This window comes from Heterodontus francisci, unplaced genomic scaffold, assembly GCF_036365525.1.
Source record: "Heterodontus francisci isolate sHetFra1 unplaced genomic scaffold, sHetFra1.hap1 HAP1_SCAFFOLD_900, whole genome shotgun sequence".
Classification (NCBI taxonomy): Eukaryota; Metazoa; Chordata; class Chondrichthyes; order Heterodontiformes; family Heterodontidae; genus Heterodontus; species Heterodontus francisci.
In genome coordinates, this window is record NW_027140321.1 from 211876 (window position 1) to 238593 (window position 26718).

Below are 26718 nucleotides of genomic sequence, written 5' to 3' on the forward strand. Positions count from 1 at the left end.
ACGGGGACTGACCTCTTGCTGCTGGGGAAGCTGAGTGAGGGTTTTTAATACTTTATCATGTTTTCTCCACGCAGGATCTCGGGGTCAGGGGCCTCCTAATCCAGTATCTTCCCTCTATCGTGATCACAGCAGCAAACTTCCTCACACCAATAATCTTCAATCAGCTCATCAGATTGGAACAGTATTCACCAGGGACTGAAATTAAACTCACCCTCCTCAGGTACAGAGAGTACAGCACCCTTCATTCTTTACATACCCCTCCCTCAATCCATACCCCCTCTCCCTCACTCTCCAAACTCTGGGACTCCCTCCCCGTCCAAACTGTGGGACTCCCACTCCTGCCCTCAGTCTCCAAACTGTGGGATTCCCTCCCCCTCCCTCAGACTCCTAATTGTGGTACGCCCTCCCTGTGTGTATACCTGACCCTGTGAGTACACCTGACCCTGTGTGTATGCCTCACTCTGTGAGTATACCTGACCCCCTGTGTGTATAACTGTACCTGTGTGTATACCTGACCCTGTGAGTATACCTGACCCTGTGAGTATACCTGACCCTGTGAGTATACCTGACCCTGTGTGTATATCTGACCCTGTGTGTATGCCTCACTCTGTGAGTATACCTGACCCCCTGTGTGTATACTCGACCCTGTGAGTATACCTGACCCTGTGTGTATAACTGTACCTGTGTGTATACCTGACCCTGTGAGTATACCTGACCCCCTGTGTGTATACTCGACCCTGTGTGTATTCCTGTTCTTGTGTGTATTCCTGTCCTTGTGTGTATTCCTGTCCTTGTGTGTATTCCTGTCCTTGTGTGTATTCCTGTCCTTGTGTCTTTCCTGTCTTTGTGTGTATACCTGACTGTGTGTATTCCTGTCCTTGTGTGTATACCTGACTCTGTGTGTATACCTGACTCTGTGTGTATACCTGACTCTGTGTGTATACCTGACTCTGTGTGTATTCCTGTCCTTGTGTGTATTCCTGTCCTTGTGTGTATTCCTGTCCTTGTGTGTATTCCTGTCCTTGTGTGTACTCCTGACCCTGTGTGTATTCCTGTCTTTGTGTGTATTCCTGTCTTTGTGTGTATTCCTGTCCTTGTGTGTATACCTGACTCTGTGTGTATTCCTGTCCTTGTGTGTATTCCTGTCCTTGTGTGTATTCCTGTCCTTGTGTGTATTCCTGTCCTTGTGTGTATACCTGACTCTGTGTGTATTCCTGTCCTTGTGTGTATACCTGTCCTTGTGTGTATACCTGACTCTGTGTATTCCTGTCCTTGTGTGTATTCCTGTCCTTGTGTGTATTCCTGTCCTTGTGTGTATTCCTGTCCTTGTGTGTATTCCTGTCCTTGTGTGTATATCTGACTCTGTGTGTATTCCTGTCCTTGTGTGTATACCTGACTGTGTGTATTCCTGTCCTTGTGTGTATATCTGACTCTGTGTGTATTCCTGTCCTTGTGTGTATACCTGACTCTGTGTGTATTCCTGTCCTTGTGTGTATACCTGACTGTGTGTATTCCTGTCCTTGTGTGTCTTCCTGTCCTTGTGTGTATACCTGACTCTGTGTGTCTTCCTGTCCTTGTGTGTCTTCCTGTCCTTGTGTGTCTTCCTGTCCTTGTGTGTCTTCCTGTCCTTGTGTGTCTTCCTGTCCTTGTGTGTATACCTGACTCTGTGTGTATTCCTGTCCTTGTGTGTATTCCTGTCCTTGTGTGTATTCCTGTCCTTGTGTGTATACCTGACTCTTGTGTGTATACCTGACTCTTGTGTGTATACCTGACTCTTGTGTGTATTCCTGTCCTTGTGTGTATTCCTGTCCTTGTGTGTATTCCTGTCCTTGTGTGTATACCTGTCCTTGTGTGTATTCCTGTCCTTGTGTGTATACCTGACTCTGTGTGTATTCCTGTCCTTGTGTGTATTCCTGTCCTTGTGTGTATTCCTGTCCTTGTGTGTATTCCTGTCCTTGTGTGTATACCTGACTCTTGTGTGTATACCTGACTCTTGTGTGTATTCCTGTCCTTGTGTGTATTCCTGTCCTTGTGTGTATACCTGACCCTGTGTATATCTCTGTAGATCCGTGTTCCTGAAGCTGGCGAGTCTCGGAGTTTAATTCCACAGGAAGGACGAGATAAACAATTTCTGGTGAAGAAAATCACAGCCTTAAACATCTCCCAACACTAATATATCCCACACCCCTCACTGTAACACTCTGATATATCCCACACCCCTCACTGTAACACACTAATATATCCCACACCCCTCACTGTAAGTGATATATCCCACACCCCTCACTGTAACACACTGATATATCCCACACCCCTCACTGTAACACTCTGATATATCCCACACCCCTCACTGTAACACTCTGATATATCCCACACCCCTCACTGTAACACTCTGATATATCCCACACCCCTCACTGTAACACTCTGATATATCCCACACCCCTCACTGTAACACACTAATATATCCCACACCCCTCACTGTAAGTGATATATCCCACACCCCTCACTGTAACACACTGATATATCCCACACCCCTCACTGTAACACTCTGATATATCCCACACCCCTCACTGTAACACACTAATATATCCCACACCCCTCACTGTAACACACTGATATATCCCACACCCCTCACTGTAACACACTGATATATCCCACACCCCTCACTGTAACACTCTGATATATCCCACACCCCTCACTGTAACACTCTGATATATCCCACACCCCTCACTGTAACACTCTGATATATCCCACACCCCTCACTGTAGCACTCTGATATATCCCACACCCCTCACTGTAACACTCTGATATATCCCACACCCCTCACTGTAACACTCTGATATATCCCACACCCCTCACTGTAACACTCTGATATATCCCACACCCCTCACTGTAACACACTAATATATCCCACACCCCTCACTGTAAGTGATATATCCCACACCCCTCACTGTAACACACTGATATATCCCACACCCCTCACTGTAACACTCTGATATATCCCACACCCCTCACTGTAACACACTAATATATCCCACACCCCTCACTGTAACACACTGATATATCCCACACCCCTCACTGTAACACACTGATATATCCCACACCCCTCACTGTAACACTCTGATATATCCCACACCCCTCACTGTAACACTCTGATATATCCCACACCCCTCACTGTAACACTCTGATATATCCCACACCCCTCACTGTAACACTCTGATATATCCCACACCCCTCACTGTAACACTCTGATATATCCCACACCCCTCACTGTAACACTCTGATATATCCCACACCCCTCACTGTAACACTCTGATATATCCCACACCCCTCACTGTAACACTCTGATATATCCCACACCCCTCACTGTAACACACTGATATATCCCACACCCCTCACTGTAACACACTGATATATCCCACACCCCTCACTGTAACACTCTGATATATCCCACACCCCTCACTGTAACACTGATATATCCCACACCCCTCACTGTAACACTCTGATATATCCCACACCCCTCACTGTAACACTCTGATATATCCCACCCCCCTCACTGTAACACTCTGATATATCCCACACCCCTCACTGTAACACTGATATATCCCACACCCCTCACTGTAACACTCTGATATATCCCACACCCCTCACTGTAACACTGATATATCCCACACCCCTCACTGTAACACTCTGATATATCCCACACCCCTCACTGTAACACTCTGATATATCCCACACCCCTCACTGTAACACACTGATATATCCCACACCCCTCACTGTAACACTCTGATATATCCCACACCCCTCACTGAAACACTGATATATCCCACACACCTCACTGTATCACTCTGATATATCCCACACCCCTCACTGTAACACTCTGATATATCCCACACCCCTCACTGTAACACTGATATATCCCACACCCCTCACTGTAACACTCTGATATATCCCACACCCCTCACTGTAACTCTGATATATCCCACACCCCTCACTGTAACATTCTGATATATCCCACACTCCTCACTGTAACACTGATATATCCCACACACCTCACTGTAACACTGATATATCCCACACCCCTCACTGTAACACTGATATATCCCACACCCCTCACTGTAACACTCTGATATATCCCACACCCCTCACTGTAACACTCTGATATATCCCACACTCCTCACTGTAACACTGATATATCCCACACTCCTCACTGTAACACTGATATATCCCACACACCTCACTGTAACACTCTGATATATCCCACACCCCTCACTGTAACACTGATATTTCCTACACCCCTCACTGTAACACTCTGATATATCCCACCCCTCACTGTAACACTCTGATATATCCCACACCCCTCACTGTAACACTCTGATATATCCCACACCCCTCACTGTAACACTCTGATATATCCCACACCCCTCACTGTAACACTGATATATCCCACACCCCTCACTGTAACACACTGATATATCCCACACCCCTCACTGTAACACTCTGATATATCCCACACCCCTCACTGAAACACTGATATATCCCACACACCTCACTGTATCACTCTGATATATCCCACACCCCTCACTGTAACACTCTGATATATCCCACACCCCTCACTGTAACACTGATATATCCCACACCCCTCACTGTAACACTGATATATCCCACACCCCTCACTGTAACACTCTGATATATCCCACACACCTCACTGTAACACTCTGATATATCCCACACCCCTCACTGTAACATTCTGATATATCCCACACTCCTCACTGTAACACTGATATATCCCACACACCTCACTGTAACACTCTGATATATCCCACACCCCTCACTGTAACACTGATATATCCCACACCCCTCACTGTAACACTCTGATATATCCCACACCCCTCACTGTAACACTGATATATCCCACACTCCTCACTGTAACACTCTGATATATCCCACACCCCTCACTGTAACACTCTGATATATCCCACACACCTCACTGTAACACTCTGATATATCCCACACCCCTCACTGTAACACTCTGATATATCCCACACTCCTCACTGTAACACTGATATATCCCACACTCCTCACTGTAACACTGATATATCCCACACACCCCTCACTGTAACACTCTGATATATCCCACACCCCTCACTGTAACACTCTGATATATCCCACACCCCTCACTGCAACACTGATATATCCCACACCCCTCACTGTAACACTCTGATATATCCCACACCCCTCACTGTAACACTCTGATATACCCCACACCCCTCACTGTAACACTCTGATATATCCCACACCCCTCACTGTAACACTGATATATCCCACACCCCTCACTGCAACACTCTGATATATCCCACACCCCTCACTGTAACACTCTGATATATCCCACACCCCTCACTGTAACACTCTGATATATCCCACACCTCTCACTGTAACACTCTGATATATCCCACACCCCTCACTGTAACACTCTGATGTATTCCACACCCCTCACTGTAAAACTATGAAATATCCCACACCCCTCACTGTAACACTCTGATATATCCCACACCTCTCACTGTAACACTCTGATATATCCCACACCCCTCACTGTAACACTCTGATATATCCCACACCCCTCACTGTAACACACTGATATATCCCACACCCCTCACTGTAACACACTGATATATCCCACACCCCTCACTGTAACACACTGATATATCCCACACCCCTCACTGTAACACTCTGATATATCCCACACCCCTCACTGTAACACACTGATATATCCCACACCCCTCATTGTAATACTGATATATCCCACACCCCTCACTGTAACACTGATATATCCCACACCCCTCACTGTAACACTGATATATCCCACACACCTCACTGTAACACTGATATATCCCACACACCTCACTGTAACACTCTGATATATCCCACACCCCTCACTGTAACACTCTGATATATCCCACACCCCTCACTGTAACACTGATATATCCCACACACCTCACTGTAACACTCTGATATATCCCACACCCCTCACTATAACACTCTGATATATCCCACACCCCTCACTGTAACACTCTGATATATCCCACACCCCTCACTGTAACACACTGAATATATCCCACACCCCTCACTGTAACACTCTGATATATCCCACACACCTCACTGTAACACTCTGATATATCCCACACCCCTCACTGTAACACTGATATATCCCACACCCCTCACTGTAACACTCTGATATATCCCACACCCCTCACCTGACTCTGTGTGTATACCTGACTCTGTGTGTATACCTGACTCTGTGTGTATCCTGTCCTTGTGTGTATTCCTGTCCTTGTGTGTATTCCTGACCCTGTGTGTATTCCTGTCCTTGTGTGTATTCCTGTCCTTGTGTGTATTCCTGTCCTTGTGTGTATTCCTGTCCTTGTGTGTACTCCTGACCCTGTGTGTATTCCTGTCTTTGTGTGTATTCCTGTCTTTGTGTGTATTCCTGTCTTTGTGTGTATTCCTGTCTTTGTGTGTATTCCTGTCCTTGTGTGTATACCTGACTCTGTGTGTATTCCTGTCCTTGTGTGTATTCCTGTCCTTGTGTGTATATCTGACTCTGTGTGTATTCCTGTCCTTGTGTGTATTCCTGTCCTTGTGTGTATTCCTGTCCTTGTGTGTATACCTGACTCTGTGTGTATTCCTGTCCTTGTGTGTATACCTGTCCTTGTGTTATACCTGACTCTGTGTATTCCTGTCCTTGTGTGTATTCCTGTCCTTGTGTGTATTCCTGTCCTTGTGTGTATATCTGACTCTGTGTGTATCCTGTCCTGTGTGTATACCTGACTGTGTGTATTCCTGTCCTTGTGTGTATATCTGACTCTGTGTGTATTCCTGTCCTTGTGTGTATACCTGACTCTGTGTGTATTCCTGTCCTTGTGTGTATACCTGACTGTGTGTATTCCTGTCCTTGTGTGTCTTCCTGTCCTTGTGTGTATACCTGACTCTGTGTGTCTTCCTGTCCTTGTGTGTCTTCCTGTCCTTGTGTGTCTTCCTGTCCTTGTGTGTCTCCTGTCCTTGTGTGTCTTCCTGTCCTTGTGTGTATACCTGACTCTGTGTGTATTCCTGTCCTTGTGTGTATTCCTGTCCTTGTGTGTATTCCTGTCCTTGTGTGTATTCCTGTCCTTGTGTGTATACCTGACTCTTGTGTGTATACCTGACTCTTGTGTGTATACCTGACTCTTGTGTGTATTCCTGTCCTTGTGTGTATTCCTGTCCTTGTGTGTATTCCTGTCCTTGTGTGTATACCTGTCCTTGTGTGTATTCCTGTCCTTGTGTGTATACCTGACTCTGTGTGTATTCCTGTCCTTGTGTGTATTCCTGTCCTTGTGTGTATACCTGTCCTTGTGTGTATACCTGACTCTGTGTGTATTCCTGTCCTTGTGTGTATTCCTGTCCTTGTGTGTATACCTGACCCTGTGTATATCTCTGTAGATCCGTGTTCCTGAAGCTGGCGAGTCTCGGAGTTCTGCTCTACTCCCTGTGGAACCAGATCACCTGCGACGGAGAGGTTTCCTCTGCCATCGACTGCAAGCTCTGCGGCTACAACTACATCCAATACCAGGTACAGGCCACGCAGGCCCCGGCCCCCATTCTCCCTCCACCCCGCACACACACAGCACGCGGGGAGAGGCCCAGGCTGCTTCCCCGGCGTCTGCGGAGGGAGCCGGACCCAGACGAGGTGGCTGGGAAAGTGTCCTCGAGCCCGCTGAGGTCACCCAGGGAGGCCCACTGCTCGGACTGCGTCCTCTCCAGTCCTGTTTGTGTGTGGGTCTCTCTCTCTCTCTCTCTCTCTCATCTCGGATGCCTTTGCTTTCTTTTGAATATTCAACCTCGCCTTTTCCCCTCTCTCTTTCTCTCCCTCTCTGCAGTGCTGGGAGACGAAGATCGGACAGGAATGTACAAGCTGATGATATTTGACTTCCTCATAATCATCGCCATCTGGTTCTCGTCGACATCCCTCGCAGGTAAAGATTTGTCACTCAGGGAGGGAGGCTGAATGGGATCCTCCTGTTCCTGTGTAACAGGCTCGAGGAGGGGGCTGAATGGGCCTCCTCCTGTTCCTGTGTAACAGGCTCGAAGGAGGGGGCTGAATGGGATCCTCCTGTTCCTGTGTAACAGGCTCGAGAGAGGGGGCTGAATGGGATCCTCCTGTTCCTGTGTAACATGTTCGAGGGGGGGAGGGGGCTGAATGGGATCCTCCTGTTCCTGTGTAACAGGCTCGAGAGGAGGGGGAGGCTGAATGGGATCCTCCTGTTCCTGTGTAACATGTTCGAGGGGGGGAGGGGGCTGAATGGGATCATCCTGTTCCTGTGTGACAGGCTCGAGAGGAGGGGGAGGGGGGCTGAATGGGATCCTCCTGTTCCTGTGTAATAGGCTCGAGGGGGGGAGGCTGAATGGATCCTCCTGTTCCTGTGTAACAACTCGAGGGGGTGGAGGCTGAATGGGATCCTCCTGTTCCCTGTGCAACAGGCTCGAGGGGGTGGGGGCTGAATGGATCCTCCTGTTCCTGTGTAACATGTTCGAGGGGGGGAGGGGGGCTGAATGGGATCCTCCTGTTCCTGTGTAACAAGCTCGAGAGGAGGGGGAGGGGGGCTGAATGGGATCCTCCTGTTCCTGTGTAACAGGCTCGAGAGGAGGGGGGAGGGGGCTGAATGAGATCCTCCTGTTCCTGTGTGACAGGCTCGAGAGGAGGGGGGAGGGGGCTGAATGGGCCTCCTCCTGTTCCTGTGTAACAGGCTCGAAGGAGGGGCTGAATGGGATCCTCCTGTTCCTGTGTGACAGGCTCGAGAGGAGGGGGGAGGGGGCTGAATGGGATCCTCCTGTTCCTGTGTAACAGGCTCGAGAGGAGGGGGGAGGGGGCTGAATGGGATCCTCCTGTTCCTGTGTGACAGGCTCGAGAGGAGGGGGGAGGGGGCTGAATGGGATCCTCCTGTTCCTGTGTGACAGGCTCGAGAGGGAGGGGGGAGGGGGCTGAATGGGATCCTCCTGTTCCTGTGTGACAGGCTCGAGAGGAGGGGGGAGGGGGGCTGAATGGGATCCTCCTGTTCCTGTGTGACAGGCTCGAGAGGAGGGGGGAGGGGGGCTGAATGGGATCCTCCTGTTCCTGTGTGACAGGCTCGAGAGGAGGGGGGAGGGGGGCTGAATGGGATCCTCCTGTTCCGATGCAGCGAGGGGATGTCTTGAGGGCAATGGGGTTTTGGTCTGGGTCTTCAGTGGCCGTAGCTGCGCGTCCGCTCTTTCTGCAGGCTCGTCGTTCAGAACTGCCGGTGCAGGCTCGCTCAGCTCTGGGGGGAGCAGGAATTCCTGGTGCCGCAGAACGTTCTGGAAATCGTCTACGGGCAAACGGTCTGCTGGACCGGCTGCTTTTTCTCGCCCGTTCTCCCACTGTTGAACTCCGTCAAGTACGTCGTCATCTTCTACCTCAAGGAGGTGAGCGGGCGGCGAGGGCGGGCAGGGGGTTTGAAAACTCGGATTCAGGGCCGACTTACCCCCCCCCCACTCCCCGATTCCCGGGTTGTGTGTCCCCGCCTCAGCCCCTTCCTCTTAACCCTCCCCAGACTCCCCCGGCTATTCCCACCCTCTCCCTCTGCCGGTCTCCCGCCCTCCGTAAACTCCAGCTCATCCGAATCTCCTGCTGCCCGCCACCCCCCCCGCCCCCATGTCCGAACTCGCACCGATTCCCGTTCACCCCTCACACCCGTCCTCCCTGCGCTCGCTGACCTGGACTGGCTCCCCGGTCCGGCAACACCTCGAGTTTACTATTCTCACCCTCCTGTTCAAATCCTCCATGGTCCCTCGCTCCCCCTCCCTCCCTATCTCTGTAACCTCCTCCTGCCCCGACAACTATCCGAGATCTCTGCCCTCCTCTGATCACGGTCTCTTGAGCATCCTCCCCAATTCCCATCGCTCCACCATTGGTGACCGTGCCTTCAGCTGCCCCTGGTGGGCCCCGAGCTCTGGAATCCCCTCCCTGAACCTCTCTCCTTCCCTCTCTCTCCCTTGTCTGTCCCTCTCTCTGTCTCTCTCCTCTCTCCTCCATCTCTCTCTCTTCCTCTCCCTCCCTCTCTCTCTCTCCCCCTCTCTCTCTCCTCTCTCCCTCCCTCCCTCTCTGTCTCTCTTCCTTTCTCTCTCTCCCTCTCTGTCTCTTTCTCTCCCTCTGTCTCTCTCCCTCCCTCTCTCTCTCTCCCTCCCTCTCTGTCTCTCCCTCACTCTCTCCTTCTTGTCTGTCCCTCTCTCTCTCTCTTCCTCTCTGTCTCTCTCTCCTTGTCTGTCCCTCTCTCAGTCTCTCCCCTCTCCTCTCTCTCTCTCCCTCCCTCTCTCTCTCCTTGTCTGTCCCTCTCCCTCTGTCTCTCCCCTCTCCTCTCTCTCTCTTCCTCTCTGTCTCTTTCTCTCCCTCCCTCTCTCTCTCCTTGTCTGTTTCTCTCCCTCCCTCTCTCTCCCCCTCTCTGTCTCTGTCTCTCTTCCCCTCCCACTCTCTCTCTGTCCCTCTCCCTCCCTCCCTCTCTCTCTCCCTCTCTCTCTCTCTCTTCCTCTCCCACTCTGTCTCTTTCTCTCCCTATCTCCCTTCCTCTCTCTCTCTGTCTCTCTCCTTCCCTCTCTCTCTCCCTCCCTCCCTCTCTCTCTCTCTTTCCTCCCTCTCTGTCTCTCTCCCTCCCTCTCTCTCTCTCCCTCCCTCTCTCTCTCTACCCCTCTGTCTCTTTCCCTCCCTCTCTCTCTCCCTCCCTCCCTCCCTCTCTCTGTCTCTCTCCCCCTCTCTGTCTCTCTCTCCCTCCCTCTCTCTCCTCCTTCAAGACCCTCCTGAAATCCTCCCTCCTTGGCCGAGGTGTTGCTTGCCCGTCCCTAGGGGTGGGTCCTGTGAAGGGTCTTGGGGATGTTTTACTCTGTGAAGGGCGCTATATTAATGCAATCTGCTGTTGTTGAATGTTCAGACACACTGGCTGACCTGGTCTTGCCCGCTTCCCTCTGCAGCTCACCCTGTTTGCAAACTGCCGCCCGTCAAATCGGACGTTCCGTGCTTCCAGCTCGAAATTCTTCTTCCTGCTGATGCTGCTCTTCGGCCTCCTCCTGGCATCTGTACCCTTCATCTACGGCATCACCTCGTAGCTCGATGGGCAGCTCCAACCCGGTACCCTGCACAGGGCCCAGAGGCAATGGTATCAGCAGCGTGGGTCAGGGAGGGAGGGAGAGAGAGGGGGGGGTGGAGAGAGAGGAGAGTGAGAGGGGAGAGAGAGAGAGAGAGAGGAGGAGAGGGGAGAGAGGAGAGAGAGAGAGGAGAAGGAGATGGGGGAGAGAGAGAGAGTGAGGAGGGAGGGGGGGGAGAGAGAGGAGAGAGAGAGAGGAGAAGGAGAGAGGTGGAGAGAGAGAGAGTGAGGAGGGAGGGGGGGAGAGAGAGAGAGGGAAGAGAGAGAGAGTGAGGAGGGGGAGAGAGAGAGGGAAGAAGGAGAAGGGGGGAGAGAGAGAGAGGGAAGAGAGAGAGAGGAGGAGGGAGAGGGAGGAAGAGAGAGAGAGAGGAGAGAAAGGGGAGAGAGAGAGGAGGAGAGAAAGGGGAGAGAGAGGGGAGAGAGAGAGAGAGAGAGGAGAGAAAGGGGGGAGAGAGAGAGGAGAGAAAGGGGGGGGAGAGAGAGAGGAGAGAAAGGGGGGAGAGAGAGAAGAGAGAGGGGGGAGAGAGAGAGAGGGTGGAGAAAGAGGGGGGTGAGAGAGAGGAGAGAAAGGGGGGGAGAGAGAGAAAGAGAGAGGGGGTAGAGAGAGAGAGAGGGTGGAGAAAGAGGGGGTGAGAGAGAGAGGGGGAGAAAGAGAGAGAGGGGGAGAAAGAGAGAGAGGGGGAGAAAGAGGGGGTGAGAGAGAGGGGGGAGAAAGAGGGGGTGACAGAGAGAGGGGGGAGAAAGAGGTGGGGAAGAGAGAGAGAGAGGGGGGAGAAAGAGGTGGGGAGAGAGAGAGAGGAGGGGAGAGAGAGAGAGAGAGAGAAATAAAGAGGGGGAAGAGAGAGAGAGGGCGGAGAGAGAGAGGGGGAGAAAGAGGGAAGAGAGAGGGGGAGAGGGAAGAGAGAGGGGGGAGAAAGAGAGGGAGGGGGAGAGAGAGCAGAGAGTGGGGAGAGGGAGAGGGGGAGAAAGAGAGAGATGGCGGGGAGAGAGAGAGAGAGGGGAGAAAGAGGGGGTGAGAGTGAGTGAGGGGAAGAAAGAGGGGGTGAGAGAGAGAGGGGAGAGGAGAGAGAGAGGGGGAGGGAGGAGAGAGGAAATAAAGAGGGGAGTTGAGAGATGAGGGGGAGAAAGAGGGAAGAGAGAGGGGTGAGAAAGAGGTAGAGTGAGGGGGAGAAAGAGAGGGAGGGGGAGAGAGGGCAGAAAGAGAGAGAGTGGGGAGGGGGAGAAAGAGGAGAGAGAGGGGGAGAAAGAGGAGAGAGAGGGAGAAAGAGGAGAGAGGGGCGAGAGAGAGAGGGGGAGAGAGAGAGAGAAATAAAGAGGGGGGAGAAGAGGAGAGAGAGGGGGTAGAGAGAGAGGGGAGAAAGAGGGCAGAGAGAGAAGGGTAGAGAGAGAGAGAGGGAGGGAGTGAGAGAGAGGAGAGAGAGAGATGAGAGAGAGGGAGAGAGGGAGAGAGGGGGGGGAAGAGAGAGATAGGGGGGGAGTGAGAGAGTGTGAGAGAGAGAGAAGGGGGGTGAGAGAGAGAGAGAAAGGGGGGAGTGAGAAGAGGGCAGAGAGAGAGAGAGTGGGGGGAGAAAGAGAGAGAGAGGAGGGGGGAGAATTGGGGTGGTGAGAGAGGGGGGGAGAGAGAGAGAGAGAAATAAAGAGGGGGAAAGAGGGAAGAGGGGGGAGAAGAGAGGGAGGCGGAGAGGGGGAGAGAGGGAGAGAGAGGGATGGGGGAGAGAGAGAGAGAGTCTGAGGGGGGTGCTGGAGACAGAGAGGGGAAGAGAGAGGGAGACAGAGGGGGAGGGAGAGGGGGTGAGAGGGTGGTGGATGAGAGACAGAGTGAGCGAAAGAGAGAGTGAAAAAAAAAAGAGACAGACAACCAGATACACATAAGGAGAGACAGAGTGGGAGAGCAAGAGAGAGAGGGACAGATGGCGCGATATGGGAGAGAGAGAGAGATAGTGAGAGACGGACAGAGGGAGACATTGGGAGGCAGGTTGGGACCAGGATAGAAAGGTGGTGAGAAATGGAGAGGGAAGGAAGAGAGCGGGAGGTGGGGGTAGTGAGGAGGCAGCTTTTACAGTGAGGCGAACTGATGGGGAGTGGGCAGAGGCTTGTGGTGTTGGATGGAGGGAGGATAGGGGTACGGGGAGAGGGGATTAACCTGCGCGAACTACTTACACCCCTCTGACCAATATCTCTCTCTCTCTCCCTCGTCTAGGATCCACCCTTCCAGAGCCTGCGGACCCTTCAGGGATCTGGTCACTATCTGGGAAACAGTGCCCAGGGTGGTCAGGGGTATGCCACCTACCCCAGAACGATTCTTCAATTTCATTGGCTCAGTAGCCTTCCTTGTGCCTCTCTTTGCCCCTGTCCAGGTGAGTCTCGCCACCTGCCACTGCTCCCAGCGAGGGGGTCAGTCCCCAAGGGGAGACACATTCCCCCACCCAGCGAGTGGTCAGTCCCCATGGGGAGACCCCTTTTCCCCCAGCAAGGGGTCTGTACCCCTGGGGGTGGGTAGGGGTTTCGTGGCAGAGGGTCTGATGCTGGTAATGAGGTCGTTTTTCTCTCTCTTGACAGTGTGGTGCTCCTATTCCTTGCAGTCAGCGCCAGAGGGTACACAAAGACCATAGAGCAACTGAAAGCCCACATTAAACAAAGTGAGTGTGCGTGTGGAGTGAGGGATATGGGAGAAGGTGTGTTTGTTTTATTCACTCATGGGATGTGGGCGTCGCTGGCCAGGCCAGCATTTCTTGCCCATCCCTAATTGCCCCTTGAGAAGGTGGTGGTGAGCTGCCTTCTTGAACGCTGCAGTCCATGTGGGGTAGGTACACCCACAGTGCTGTTAGGAAGGAATTCCAGGATTTTGACCCAGCGACAGTGAAGGAACGGTCCGATATAGTTCCAAGTCAGGATGGTGTGTGACTTGGAGGGGAACTTGCAGGCGGTGATGTTCCCATTGCGTCTGCTGCCCTTGTCCTTCTAGTTGGTAGAGGTCGCGGGTTTGGAAGGTGCTGTCTAAGGAGCCTTGGTGAGTTGCTGCAGTGCATCCTGTAGATGGTACACACTGCTGCCACTGTGCGTCGGTGGTGGAGGGAGTGAATGTTAGTAGATGGGGTGCCAATCAAGCGGGCTGCTTTGTCCAGGATGGTGTCGAGCTTCTTGAGTGTTGTTGGAGCTGCACCCATCCAGGCAAGTGGAGAGTATTCCATCACACCCCTGACTTGTGCCTTGTAGATGGTGGACAGGCTTTGGGGAGTCAGGAGGTGAGTTACTCGCCTCAGGATTCCCAGCCTCTGACCTGCTCTTGTAGCCACGGTATTTATATGGCTATCCAGTTCAGTTTCTGGTCAATGGTAGCCCCTAGGATGTTGATAGTGGGGGATTCAGCGATGGTAATGCCATTGAATGTCAAGGGGAGATGGTTAGATTCTCTCTTGTTGGAGATGGTCATTGACTGGCACTTGTGTGGCGCGAATGTTACTTGCCACTTATCAGCCCAAGCCTGGATATTGTCCAGGTCTTGCTGTATTTCTACACGGACTGCTTCAGTATCTGAGGAGTCACGAATGGTGCTGAACATTGTGTAATCATCAGTGCACATCCCCACTTCTGACCTTATGATTGAAGGAAGGTCATTGATGAAGCAGCTGAAGATGGTTGGGCCTAGGACACTACCCTGAGGAACTCCTGCAGTGAGGTCCTGGAGCTCAGATGATTGACCTCCAACAACCACAACCATCTTCCTTTGTGCTAGGTATGACTCCAGCCAGCGGAGGGTTTTCCCCCTGCTTCCCATTGACCTCAATTTTGCTAGGGCTCCTTGATGCCATACTCGGTCAAATGCTGCCTAGATGTCAAGGGCAGTCGCTCTCACCTCACCTCTTGAGTTCAGCTCTTTTGTCCATGTTTGAACCAAGGCTGTGATGAGGTCAGGAGCTGAGTGGCCCTGACGGAACCCAAACTGAACGTCACTGAGCAGGTTATTGCTAAGCAAGTGCCGCTTGATGGCACTGTTGATGACACCTTCCATCACTTTACTGATGATTGCGAATAGACTGATGGGGCGGTAATTGGCCGGGTTGGACTTGTCCTGCTTTTTGTGTACAGGACATAGCTGGGCAATTTTCCACATTGCTGGGTAGATGCCAGTGTTGTAGCCGTACTGGAACAGCCTGGCTAGGGGCGCGGCAAGTTCTGGAGCACAGGTCTTCAGTACTATTGCCGGAATATTGTCAGGACCCATAGCCTTTGCAGTATCCAGTGCCTTTAGTCGTTTCTTGATATCACGAGGAATGAATGGGTAGGTGGGGAATGAGGGATATGGAGATAAGGTGGGTAGGTGGGGGGTGAGGGATAAGGGGAGAAGGTGGGTAGGTGGGGAGTGAGGAACATGGGGAGAAGGTGGGTAGGTGGGGAGTGAGGAACATGGGGAGAAGGTGGGTAGGTGGGGGGTGAGGGATAAGGGGAGAAGGTGGGTAGGTGGGGAGTGAGGAACATGGGGAGAAGGTGGGTAGGTGGGGAGTGAGGGATAAGGGGAGAAGGTGGGTAGGTGGGGAGTGAGGGACATGGGGAGAAGGTGGGTAGGTGGGGGGTGAGGGATATGGGGAGAAGGTGGGTAGGTGGGGGATGAGGGATAAGAGGAGGTGAGTAGGTGGGGAGTGAGGGATACGGGGAGAAGGTGGGTAGGTGGGGAGTGAGGGATAAGGGGAGAAGGTGGGTCGGTGGGGAGTGAGGGATATGGGGAGAAGGTGGGTAGGTGGGGAGTGAGGGATATGGGGAAAAGGTGGGTAGGTGGGGAGCGAGGGATATGGGGAAAAGGTGGGTAGGTGGGGGGTGAGGGATATGGGGAGAAGGTGGGTAGGTGGGGGGTGAGGGATATGGGGAGAAGGTGGGTAGGTGGGGGGTGAGGGATATGGGGAGAAGGTGGGGGAGTGAGGGATATGGGGAGAAGGTGGGTAGGTGGGGGGTGAGGGATACAGGGAGAAGCTGGGGAGTGGGGGATATGGGGAGAAGGTGGGGAGTGACATCATTTCACTCATGGCTTCTGTTTAATTCCACAGGAAGGACGAGATAAACAATTTCTGGTGAAGAAAATCACAGCCTTAAACATCTCCCAACACTAATATATCCCACACCCCTCACTGTAACACTCTGATATATCCCACACCCCTCACTGTAACACTCTGATATATCCCACACCCCTCACTGTAACACTCTGATATATCCCACACCCCTCACTGTAACACACTAATATATCCCACACCCCTCACTGTAAGTGATATATCCCACACCCCTCACTGTAACACACTGATATATCCCACACCCCTCACTGTAACACTCTGATATATCCCACACCCCTCACTGTAACACACTAATATATCCCACACCCCTCACTGTAAGTGATATATCCCACACCCCTCACTGTAACACACTGATATATCCCACACCCCTCACTGTAACACACTGATATATCCCACACCCCTCACTGTAACACTCTGATATATCCCACACCCCTCACTGTAACACACTGATATATCCCACACCCCTCACTGTAACACACTAATATATCCCACACCCCTCACTGTAACACACTGATATATCCCACACCCCTCACTGTAACACTCTGATATATCCCACACCCCTCACTGTAACACACTGATATATCCCACACCCCTCACTGTAACACACTAATATATCCCACACCCCTCACTGTAACACACTGATATATCCCACACCCCTCACTGTAACACACTGATATATCCCACACCCCTCACTGTAACACTCTGATATATCCCACACCCCTCACTGTAACACTCTGATATATCCCACACCCCTCACTGTAACACACTGATATATCCCACACCCCTCACTGTAACACACTGATATATCCCACACCCCTCACTGTAACACACTAATATATCCCACACCCCTCACTGTAACACACTGATATATCCCACACCCCTCACTGTAACACACTGATATATCCCACACCCCTCACTGTAACACACTGATATATCCCACACCCCTCACTGTAACACTCTGATATATCCCACACCCCTCACTGTAACACTCTGATATATCCCACACCCCTCACTGTAACACTCTGATATATCCCACACCCCTCACTGTAACACTCTGATATATCCCACACCCCTCACTGTAACACTCTGATATATCCCACACCCCTCACTGTAACACTCTGATATATCCCACACCCCTCACTGTAACACTCTGATATATCCCACACCCCTCACTGTAACACTCTGATATATCCCACACCCCTCACTGTAACACACTGATATATCCCACACCCCTCACTGTAACACTCTGATATATCCCACACCCCTCACTGTAACACTCTGATATATCCCACACCCCTCACTGTAACACACTAATATATCCCACACCCCTCACTGTAACACACTGATATATCCCACACCCCTCACTGTAACACACTGATATATCCCACACCCCTCACTGTAACACTCTGATATATCCCACACCCCTCACTGTAACACACTAATATATCCCACACCCCTCACTGTAACACACTGATATATCCCACACCCCTCACTGTAACACACTGATATATCCCACACCCCTCACTGTAACACACTAATATATCCCACACCCCTCACTGTAACACACTGATATATCCCACACCCCTCACTGTAACACACTGATATATCCCACACCCCTCACTGTAACACTCTGATATATCCCACACCCCTCACTGTAACACTCTGATATATCCCACACCCCTCACTGTAACACTCTGATATATCCCACACCCCTCACTGTAACACTCTGATATATCCCACACCCCTCACTGTAACACTCTGATATATCCCACACCCCTCACTGTAACACTCTGATATATCCCACACCCCTCACTGTAACACTCTGATATATCCCACCCCCCTCACTGTAACACTCTGATATATCCCACACCCCTCACTGTAACACTGATATATCCCACACCCCTCACTGTAACACTCTGATATATCCCACACCCCTCACTGTAACACTGATATATCCCACACCCTTCACTGTAACACACTGATATATCCCACACCCCTCACTGTAACACTCTGATATATCCCACACCCCTCACTGTAACACTCTGATGTATCCCACACCCCTCACTGTAACACTCTGATATATCCCACACCCCTCACTGTAACACTGATATATCCCACACCCCTCACTGTAACACACTGATATATCCCACACCCCTCACTGTAACACTCTGATATACCCCACACCCCTCACTGAAACACTGATATATCCCACACACCTCACTGTATCACTCTGATATATCCCACACCCCTCACTGTAACACTCTGATATATCCCACACCCCTCACTGTAACACTGATATATCCCACACCCCTCACTGTAACACTCTGATATATCCCACACCCCTCACTGTAACACTGATATATCCCACACACCTCACTGTAACACTCTGATATATCCCACACCCCTCACTGTAACATTCTGATATATCCCACACTCCTCACTGTAACACTGATATATCCCACACACCTCACTGTAACACTCTGATATATCCCACACCCCTCACTGTAACACTGATATATCCCACACCCCTCACTGTAACACTCTGATATATCCCACACCCCTCACTGTAACACTCTGATATACCCCACACCCCTCACTGTAACACTCTGATATATCCCACACCCCTCACTGTAACACTGATATATCCCACACCCCTCACTGTAACACTCTGATATATCCCACACCCCTCACTGTAACACTCTGATATATCCCACACCCCTCACTGTAACACTGATATATCCCACACACCTCACTGTAACACTCTGATATATCCCACACCCCTCACTGTAACACTCTGATATATCCCACACTCCTCACTGTAACACTGATATATCCCACACTCCTCACTGTAACACTCTGATATATCCCACACCCCTCACTGCAACACTGATATATCCCACACCCCTCACTGTAACACTCTGATATATCCCACACCCCTCACTGTAACACTCTGATATACCCCACACCCCTCACTGTAACACTCTGATATATCCCACACCCCTCACTGTAACACTGATATATCCCACACCCCTCACTGCAACACTCTGATATATCCCACACCCCTCACTGTAACACTCTGATATATCCCACACCCCTCACTGTAACACTCTGATATATCCCACACCTCTCACTGTAACACTCTGATATATCCCACACCCCTCACTGTAACACTCTGATGTATTCCACACCCCTCACTGTAAAACTATGAAATATCCCACACCCCTCACTGTAACACTCTGATATATCCCACACCTCTCACTGTAACACTCTGATATATCCCACACCCCTCACTGTAACACTCTGATATATCCCACACCCCTCACTGTAACACACTGATATATCCCACACCCCTCACTGTAACACACTGATATATCCCACACCCCTCACTGTAACACTCTGATATATCCCACACCCCTCACTGTAACACACTGATATATCCCACACCCCTCATTGTAATACTGATATATCCCACACCCCTCACTGTAACACTGATATATCCCACACCCCTCACTGTAACACTGATATATCCCACACACCTCACTGTAACACTCTGATATATCCCACACCCCTCACTGTAACACTCTGATATATCCCACACTCCTCACTGTAACACTGATATATCCCACACACCTCACTGTAACACTCTGATATATCCCACACCCCTCACTGTAACACTGATATATCCCACACCCCTCACTGTAACACTCTGATATATCCCACACCCCTCACTGTAACACTCTGATATACCCCACACCCCTCACTGTAACACTCTGATATATCCCACGCCCCTCACTGTAACACTGATATATCCCACACCCCTCACTGTAACACTCTGATATATCCCACACCCCTCACTGTAACACTCTGATATATCCCACACCCCTCACTGTAACACTGATATATCCCACACACCTCCCTGTAACACTCTGATATATCCCACACCCCTCACTGTAACACTCTGATATATCCCACACCCCTCACTGTAACACTCTGATATATCCCACACCCCTCACTGTAACACTCTGATATATCCCACACCCCTCACTGTAACACTCTGATATATCCCACACCCCTCACTGTTACACTCTGATATTTCCCACACCCCTCACTGTAACACTGATATATCCCACACCCCTCACTGTAACACACTGATATATCCCACACCCCTCACTGTAACACTCTGATATATCCCACACCCCTCACTGTAACACTCTGATATATCCCACACCCCTCACTGCAACACTCTGATATATCCCACACCCCTCACTGTAACACTCTGATATATCCCACACCCCTCACTGTAACACTCTGATATATCCCACACCCCTCACTGCAACACTCTGATATATCCCACACCCCTCACTGTAACACTCTGATATATCCCACACCCCTCACTGTAACACTCTGATATATCCCACACCCCTCACTGTAACACTCTGATATATCCCACACCCCTCACTGTAACACTGATATATCCCACACCTCTCACTGTAACACTCTGATATATCCCACACCCCTCACTGTAACACTCTGATGTATTCCACACCCCTCACTGTAAAACTATGAAATATCCCACACCCCTCACTGTAACACTCTGATATATCCCACACCTCTCACTGTAACACTCTGATATATCCCACACCCCTCATTGTAACACTGATATATCCCACACCCCTCACTGTAACACTCTGATATATCCCACACCCTTCACTGTAACACTGATATATCCTACACCCCTCACTGTAACACTCTGATATATCCCACACCTCACTGTAACACTGATATTTCCTACACCCCTCACTGTAACACTCTGATATATCCCACCCCTCACTGTAACACTCTGATATATCCCACACCCCTCACTGTAACACTCTGATATATCCCACACCCCTCACTGTAACACTCTGATATATCCCACACCCCTCACTGTAACACTCTGATATATCCCACACCCCTCACTGTAACACTGATATATCCCACACCCCTCACTGTAACACTCTGATATATCCCACACCCCTCATTGTAACACTGATATATCCCACACCCCTCACTGTAACACTCTGATATATCCCACACCCCTCACTGTCACAGTCTGATATATCCCACACCTCTCACTGTAACACTGATATATCCTACACCCCTCACTGTAACACTCTGATATATCCCACACCTCTCACTGTAACACTCTGATATATCCCACACCCCTCACTGTAACACACTGATATATCCCACACCCCTCACTGTATCACTCTAATATATCCCACACCCCTCACTGTAACTCTCTGATATATCCCCACAACTCTCACTGTAACACTGATATATCCCACACCCCTCACTGTAACACTCTGATATATCCCACACCCCTCACTGTAACACTCTGATATATCCCACACCCCTCACTGTAACACTGATATATCCCACATCCCTCACTGTAACACTGATATATCCCACACCCCTCACTGTAACACTGATATCCCACACCCCTCACTGTAACACTGATATATCCCACATCCCTCACTGTAACACTGATATATCCCACACCCCTCACTGTAACACTGATATATCCCACACCCCTCACTGTAACACTCTGATATATCCCACACACTTCACTGTAACACTGATATATCACACACCCCTCACTGTAACACACTGATATATCACACACCCCTCACTGTAACACACAGATATATCCCACACCCCTCACTGTAACACTCTGATATGTCACACACCCCTCACTGTAACACTCTGATATATCCCACATCCCTCACTGTAACACTGATATATCCCACACCCCTCACTGTAACACTAATATATCCCACACCCCTCACTGTAACACTCTGATATGTCACACACCCCTCACTGTAACACTCTGATATGTCACACACCCCTCACTGTAACACTCTGATATATCTCACACCCCTCACTGTAAAACTGATATATCCCACACCCCTCACTGTAACACTCTGATATGTCACACACCCCTCACTGTAACACTCTGATATGTCACACACCCCTCACTGTTACACTCTGATATGTCACACACCCCTCACTGTAACACTGATATATCCCACACCCCTCACTGTAACACTCTGATATATCTCACACCCCTCACTGTAACACTCTGATATGTCACACACCCCTCACTGTAAAACTGATATATCCCACACCCCTCACTGTAACACTCTGATATGTCACACACCCCTCACTGTAACACTCCAACTCAAACTCGGAGCTCAATTGAGGAGTCGATGTCTTATTGTCCTTCTCAGCACAAATGCCTCTGAAATAAAAGTTGATTGTGCCCAATGTTTTGTTTTCCCTTGTCCAATTATGTCGTTGCTAACAATCAGTGGATGTACCCAGCCCCCGCCTCCCCTCTCTGGGTGGGTGATGGGGTGTCCGGCCGCAAACTGGAGACCGGCAGAGCGGGCTTGCGGGGTGACGTTGGGGTGTCCGTCCCGGCGTCACGGGATCCAACAGTCCCGCCCTGCGCCCGATGGAGCCACTGGAGGACGGCGAGGCAGGGCCCTACGCTCATGGGATCTTTCTCTGCATGAGGTGACCGCCAGCTTGGCCTCCCTTCAGGTTCGGCGGCCGTTGAGGGGCAAATTGAGGCCGTGAGCTGGTGGGGTGTTGGGCAATTGTCCAGGCTGGGGGATGGGGGGGGCAAGAAGGACGGACCCTGTGATTGGCCGTGTTTTCAGCCAATCATGGGCGCAGCATTGGCAGTGCAAGCACACCTCCCCCGCCCCCCTCACCGTTGACCTTCCACCCGGAGGCCGTGATTGGATCCGGAACGACGGGGGCAGTGGAGGCTATGTGAGGTCACAACATTCCGATGTCATTGGTTGTGATGTCATTGACCTGTGATGTCATTGACCTGTGATGTCACCATCTCACTCAGGGTGGGGGAAGTGGAGGAGCAGGAGTCCTCCCAGCTCAGAAACCGGATGGAGGAGTCCTCCCAGGGCTCCCTCCCGGTCACAGGGGGGCGCTACAGGCTGGTTTCGGGATGAGTCCTCCCGAAGGAGTCCTCCCGGACGCTGCAGGACGAGTGCAGGGGGGGCGCCGCCTCCCCAACGGCGTCAGCAGAGGGCGCTGGAGGCTCATGTTCCTCATGAGTCCTCCCATTGAGTTCCCCTTCCAAATCCAAATGGGGGCACTGCAGGCTCACGCCAGGACCAACGGGCATACCTCCAGGCCACTGGTGGCGCTGCAGCAGCATGATCGCAGCCCAGTCCTCCCAGCAGGTCCTCCGAAGACTCGGAGGGAATGCGGCTGCGCAGTCCCGCCCCCGCCGGTGAAACGGCACAGGGCGGGGAAGGGTCACGTGGGGTCCATCGACCAATCGGGAGAGCGACGGCCGCACGTCAGCCGCCGCCATCTTCCCCTGGGTTGGGGGGGGCGGTGGTTTCGCCGCTTCCAGCTCGACAAACATGAACATTTTGCCCAAGAAGAGCTGGCACGTCCGCAACAAGGACAATGTGGCGCGGGTGCGGCGGGACGAGGAGCGGGCGGCCGCGGCGGAGCAGGACGTCCAGCGGCGGGTGGCGCTGGCCGAGCAGGAGGTAAAACACCCTTCGTACAATACCCCGTCCGCCCCCGCTCCGGGAGCCTGCCGGGAATTGGGAGGACCGACTGGGAGGACTTGTATCGAACGCATGCTCAGGACCGGCAACCGCTTGTGGGGCGGTTCTGTGGGAGGACTCGTTAAATATCACCCGCAGCGCCACCAGTGGCTTGGAGGAGGCAATGGGAGGACTCTTTAAATATTATCGAGAGCGCCACCAGTGCCTTGGAGGAGTATCTGGGAGTGTTTGATGGGGGACAGTGTAGAGGGAGCTTTACTCTGTATCTAACCTCCGTACTGTACCTGTCCTGGGGAGTGTTTGATGGGGGACAGTGTAGAGGGAGTTTTACTCTGTATCTAACCCCCGTACTGTCCCTGTCCTGGGAGTGTTTGATGGGGACAGTGTAGAGGGAGTTTTACTCTGTATCTAACCCCCCGTACTGTACCTGTCCTGGGGAGTGTTTGATGGGGACAGTGAAGAGGGAGCTTTACTCTGTATCTAACCCCCCCGTACTGTACCTGTCCTGGGGAGTGTTTGATGGGGGACAGTGTAGTGGGAGCTTTACTCTGTATCTAACCCCCCGTACTGTACCTGTCCTGGGAGTGTTTGATGGGGGACAGTGTCGAGGGAGACGAATGTTTTGATGAATGTATTTCTAATTACAGGCTCGGACTGATTTCCTACGCAGTAGAGCCCGTCTCTCTCTGCCAGAGACCCAGCAGGAATCCCTTGCAATCACAGCGACCGACGGAACGCCTCGTAATCTGAATCTTTTCAGTGAGATCGAGGAGGGCAAAAAACAGAAGAGTGGCAGCAAGGAGTATGAAGCAGAGAAGCGGCAGGAGAAGGTGAGATCGAATGGGCCGATCAGCGGCTGCAATACAGGCAGAGGCCACCCACCCTTCCCCAATCACCTCCCAGATCCACAATCAGCAAGGAAATCAGCCAGGGTTCCTACTCCTGATCACTGTCCAGTAACCCCTGGGTTAGAGAGAGAGAGAGGGGAAATCAGCCAGGGTTTCCGCTCATGATCACTGTCCAATGACCCCTGAGAGAGAGAGAGGGGGAAATCAGCCAGGGTTCCTGCTCCTGATCACTGTCCAGTGACCCCTGGGTTAGAGAGAGAGAGAGGGGGAAATCAGCCAGGGTTCCTGCTCCTGATCACTGTCCAGTGACCCCTGGGTTAGAGAGAGAGAGAGGGGAAATCAGCCAGGGTTCCTGCTCCTGATCACTGTCCAGTGACCCCTGCGTTAGAGAGAGAGAGAGGGGGGAAATCAGCCAGGGTTCCTGCTCCTGATCACTGTCCAGTGACCCCTGGGTTAGAGAGAGAGAGAGGGGGGAAATCAGCCAGGGTTCCTGCTCCTGATCACTGTCCAGTGACCCCTGCGTTAGAGAGAGAGAGAGAGGGAAATCAGTCAGGGTTCCTGCTCCTGATCACTGTCCAGTGACCCCTGGGTTAGAGAGAGAGGGAAATCAGCCAGGGTTCCTGCTCCTGATCACTGTCCAGTGACCCCTGGGTTAGAGAGAGGGGGAAATTAGCCAGGGTTCCTGCTCCTGATCACTGTCCAGTGACCCCTGGGTTAGAGAGAGAGGGGAAAATCAGCCAGGGTTCCTGCTCCTGATCACTGTCCAGTGACCCCTGGGTTTAGAGAGAGAGAGGGGAAATCGGCCAGGGTTCCTGCTCCTGATCACTGTCCAGTGACCCCTGGGTTAGAGAGAGAGAGAGAGGGGGAAATCAGCCAGGGTTCCTGCTCCTGATCACTGTCCAGTGACCCCTGGGTTAGAGAGAGAGAGAGAGGGGGAAATCAGCCAGGGTTCCTGCTCCTGATCACTGTCCAGTGACCCCTGGGTTAGAGAGAGAGGGGAAAATCAGCCAGGGTTCCTGCTCCTGATCACTGTCCAGTGACCCCTGGGTTTAGAGAGAGAGGGAATGTGTGAATGTGTCACTGTGATCTCTGCCCCCAACGACGGGTCAGTCCCCATGGGGAGACCCGTTTCCCTCCAATGAGGGGTCAGTCCCCATGAGAGAGACCCGTTTTCCCCCAGCGGGGTGTCAGTCCCCATGGAGTGACCCGTTTCTTCCCCAGTGAGGGGTCAGTCCCCAAGGAGTGACCCGTTTCCCCCCCTCCCAGTGTTGGGTTGTGATGACGGACGAGTTCTGGTGGGATGTTCAATGTGTTGAATGCTCCCCACTGACCCTGTCTCTTTCTCTCTCCCCCCTCCCCCCAACCCAGGAGAAACATGAACGTGCCCTGGGGCTGCTCACGTACCTTGGCCAGAGCTCGTCGGAGGCCCAGACCAGCAAGCCGTGGTACCAGCACGCCCCCGGGCGTCGGGGGCTGGAGGAGGGCGAGAGGGATGCCCGGCTGAAGAGGCAGATGGACCCCCTGCTCCTGGTCAACAAGCTGCTGCGGCAAGGGGGCAAGGCCAGGAAGAAGGGGAGGGACGGGGGCCCCGGGGAGGCGGGGCGGAGGTCTGGGGAGGGTCTGAGGGCCGAGCGCTTGAGGCGGGAGGCGGTGGAGAGGGCACGGGCCGAGGCCCTGTTGGCGGGGAGAGGCGGGGAGCCCCGGGAGACGGAGGCGGACGATCGGAAGCGGCCCTACAACTCGCAGTTTCACCCGCACCTCAGTCGGAAGAAGCGGAGGGGGGACTGGCGGTGATCGTGGGGAGGGGGGAGAGCTGGGGGGGGGGGGGGGGAGAGCAGGGTGGGGGGGCTACCCTGGGGTGGGAGGGGAGAGTGGTGGGTGCAGTGGATTCCGAGTTTCCGTTAATAAAACTGAAGACTGAAATAAACCGAGTGTTTCTCTCTCCGACTGCCGTACCCTGGCCCTGCGCGCCCAGCCTGCGGTCCTCAGGCCCAAGCACAGGGCAGCAAAGGGCCCGGCCTCACCCCTCTCACCG

General features: G+C 52.1%; 2 protein-coding genes across 2 annotated transcripts in view; both read left to right on the top strand.

Moving 5' to 3' along the window:
• tmc4 (transmembrane channel-like 4) overlaps positions 1–16288 on the top strand; it is a 29940-nt gene extending 13652 nt beyond the window's left edge. The window contains 9 exon segments of the mRNA XM_068025264.1: positions 75–220; positions 7474–7603; positions 7911–7932; positions 7935–7985; positions 7988–8006; positions 9288–9471; positions 11011–11141; positions 13384–13540; positions 16226–16288. Of these exon segments, the coding sequence (XP_067881365.1) occupies positions 75–220; positions 7474–7603; positions 7911–7932; positions 7935–7985; positions 7988–8006; positions 9288–9471; positions 11011–11141; positions 13384–13540; positions 16226–16288 (903 nt within the window).
• Positions 16289–23602: 7314 nt separating this feature from the next.
• Positions 23603–26484, top strand: leng1 (leukocyte receptor cluster (LRC) member 1). The gene is made up of 3 exons (XM_068025260.1): positions 23603–23814; positions 24483–24665; positions 26052–26484. The coding sequence occupies exons 1-3, from the start codon at positions 23683–23685 to the stop codon at positions 26475–26477; spliced, it is 741 nt and encodes a 246-aa protein (XP_067881361.1). The 5' UTR covers positions 23603–23682; the 3' UTR covers positions 26478–26484.
• The last annotated feature ends 234 nt before the right edge of the window (positions 26485–26718 follow it).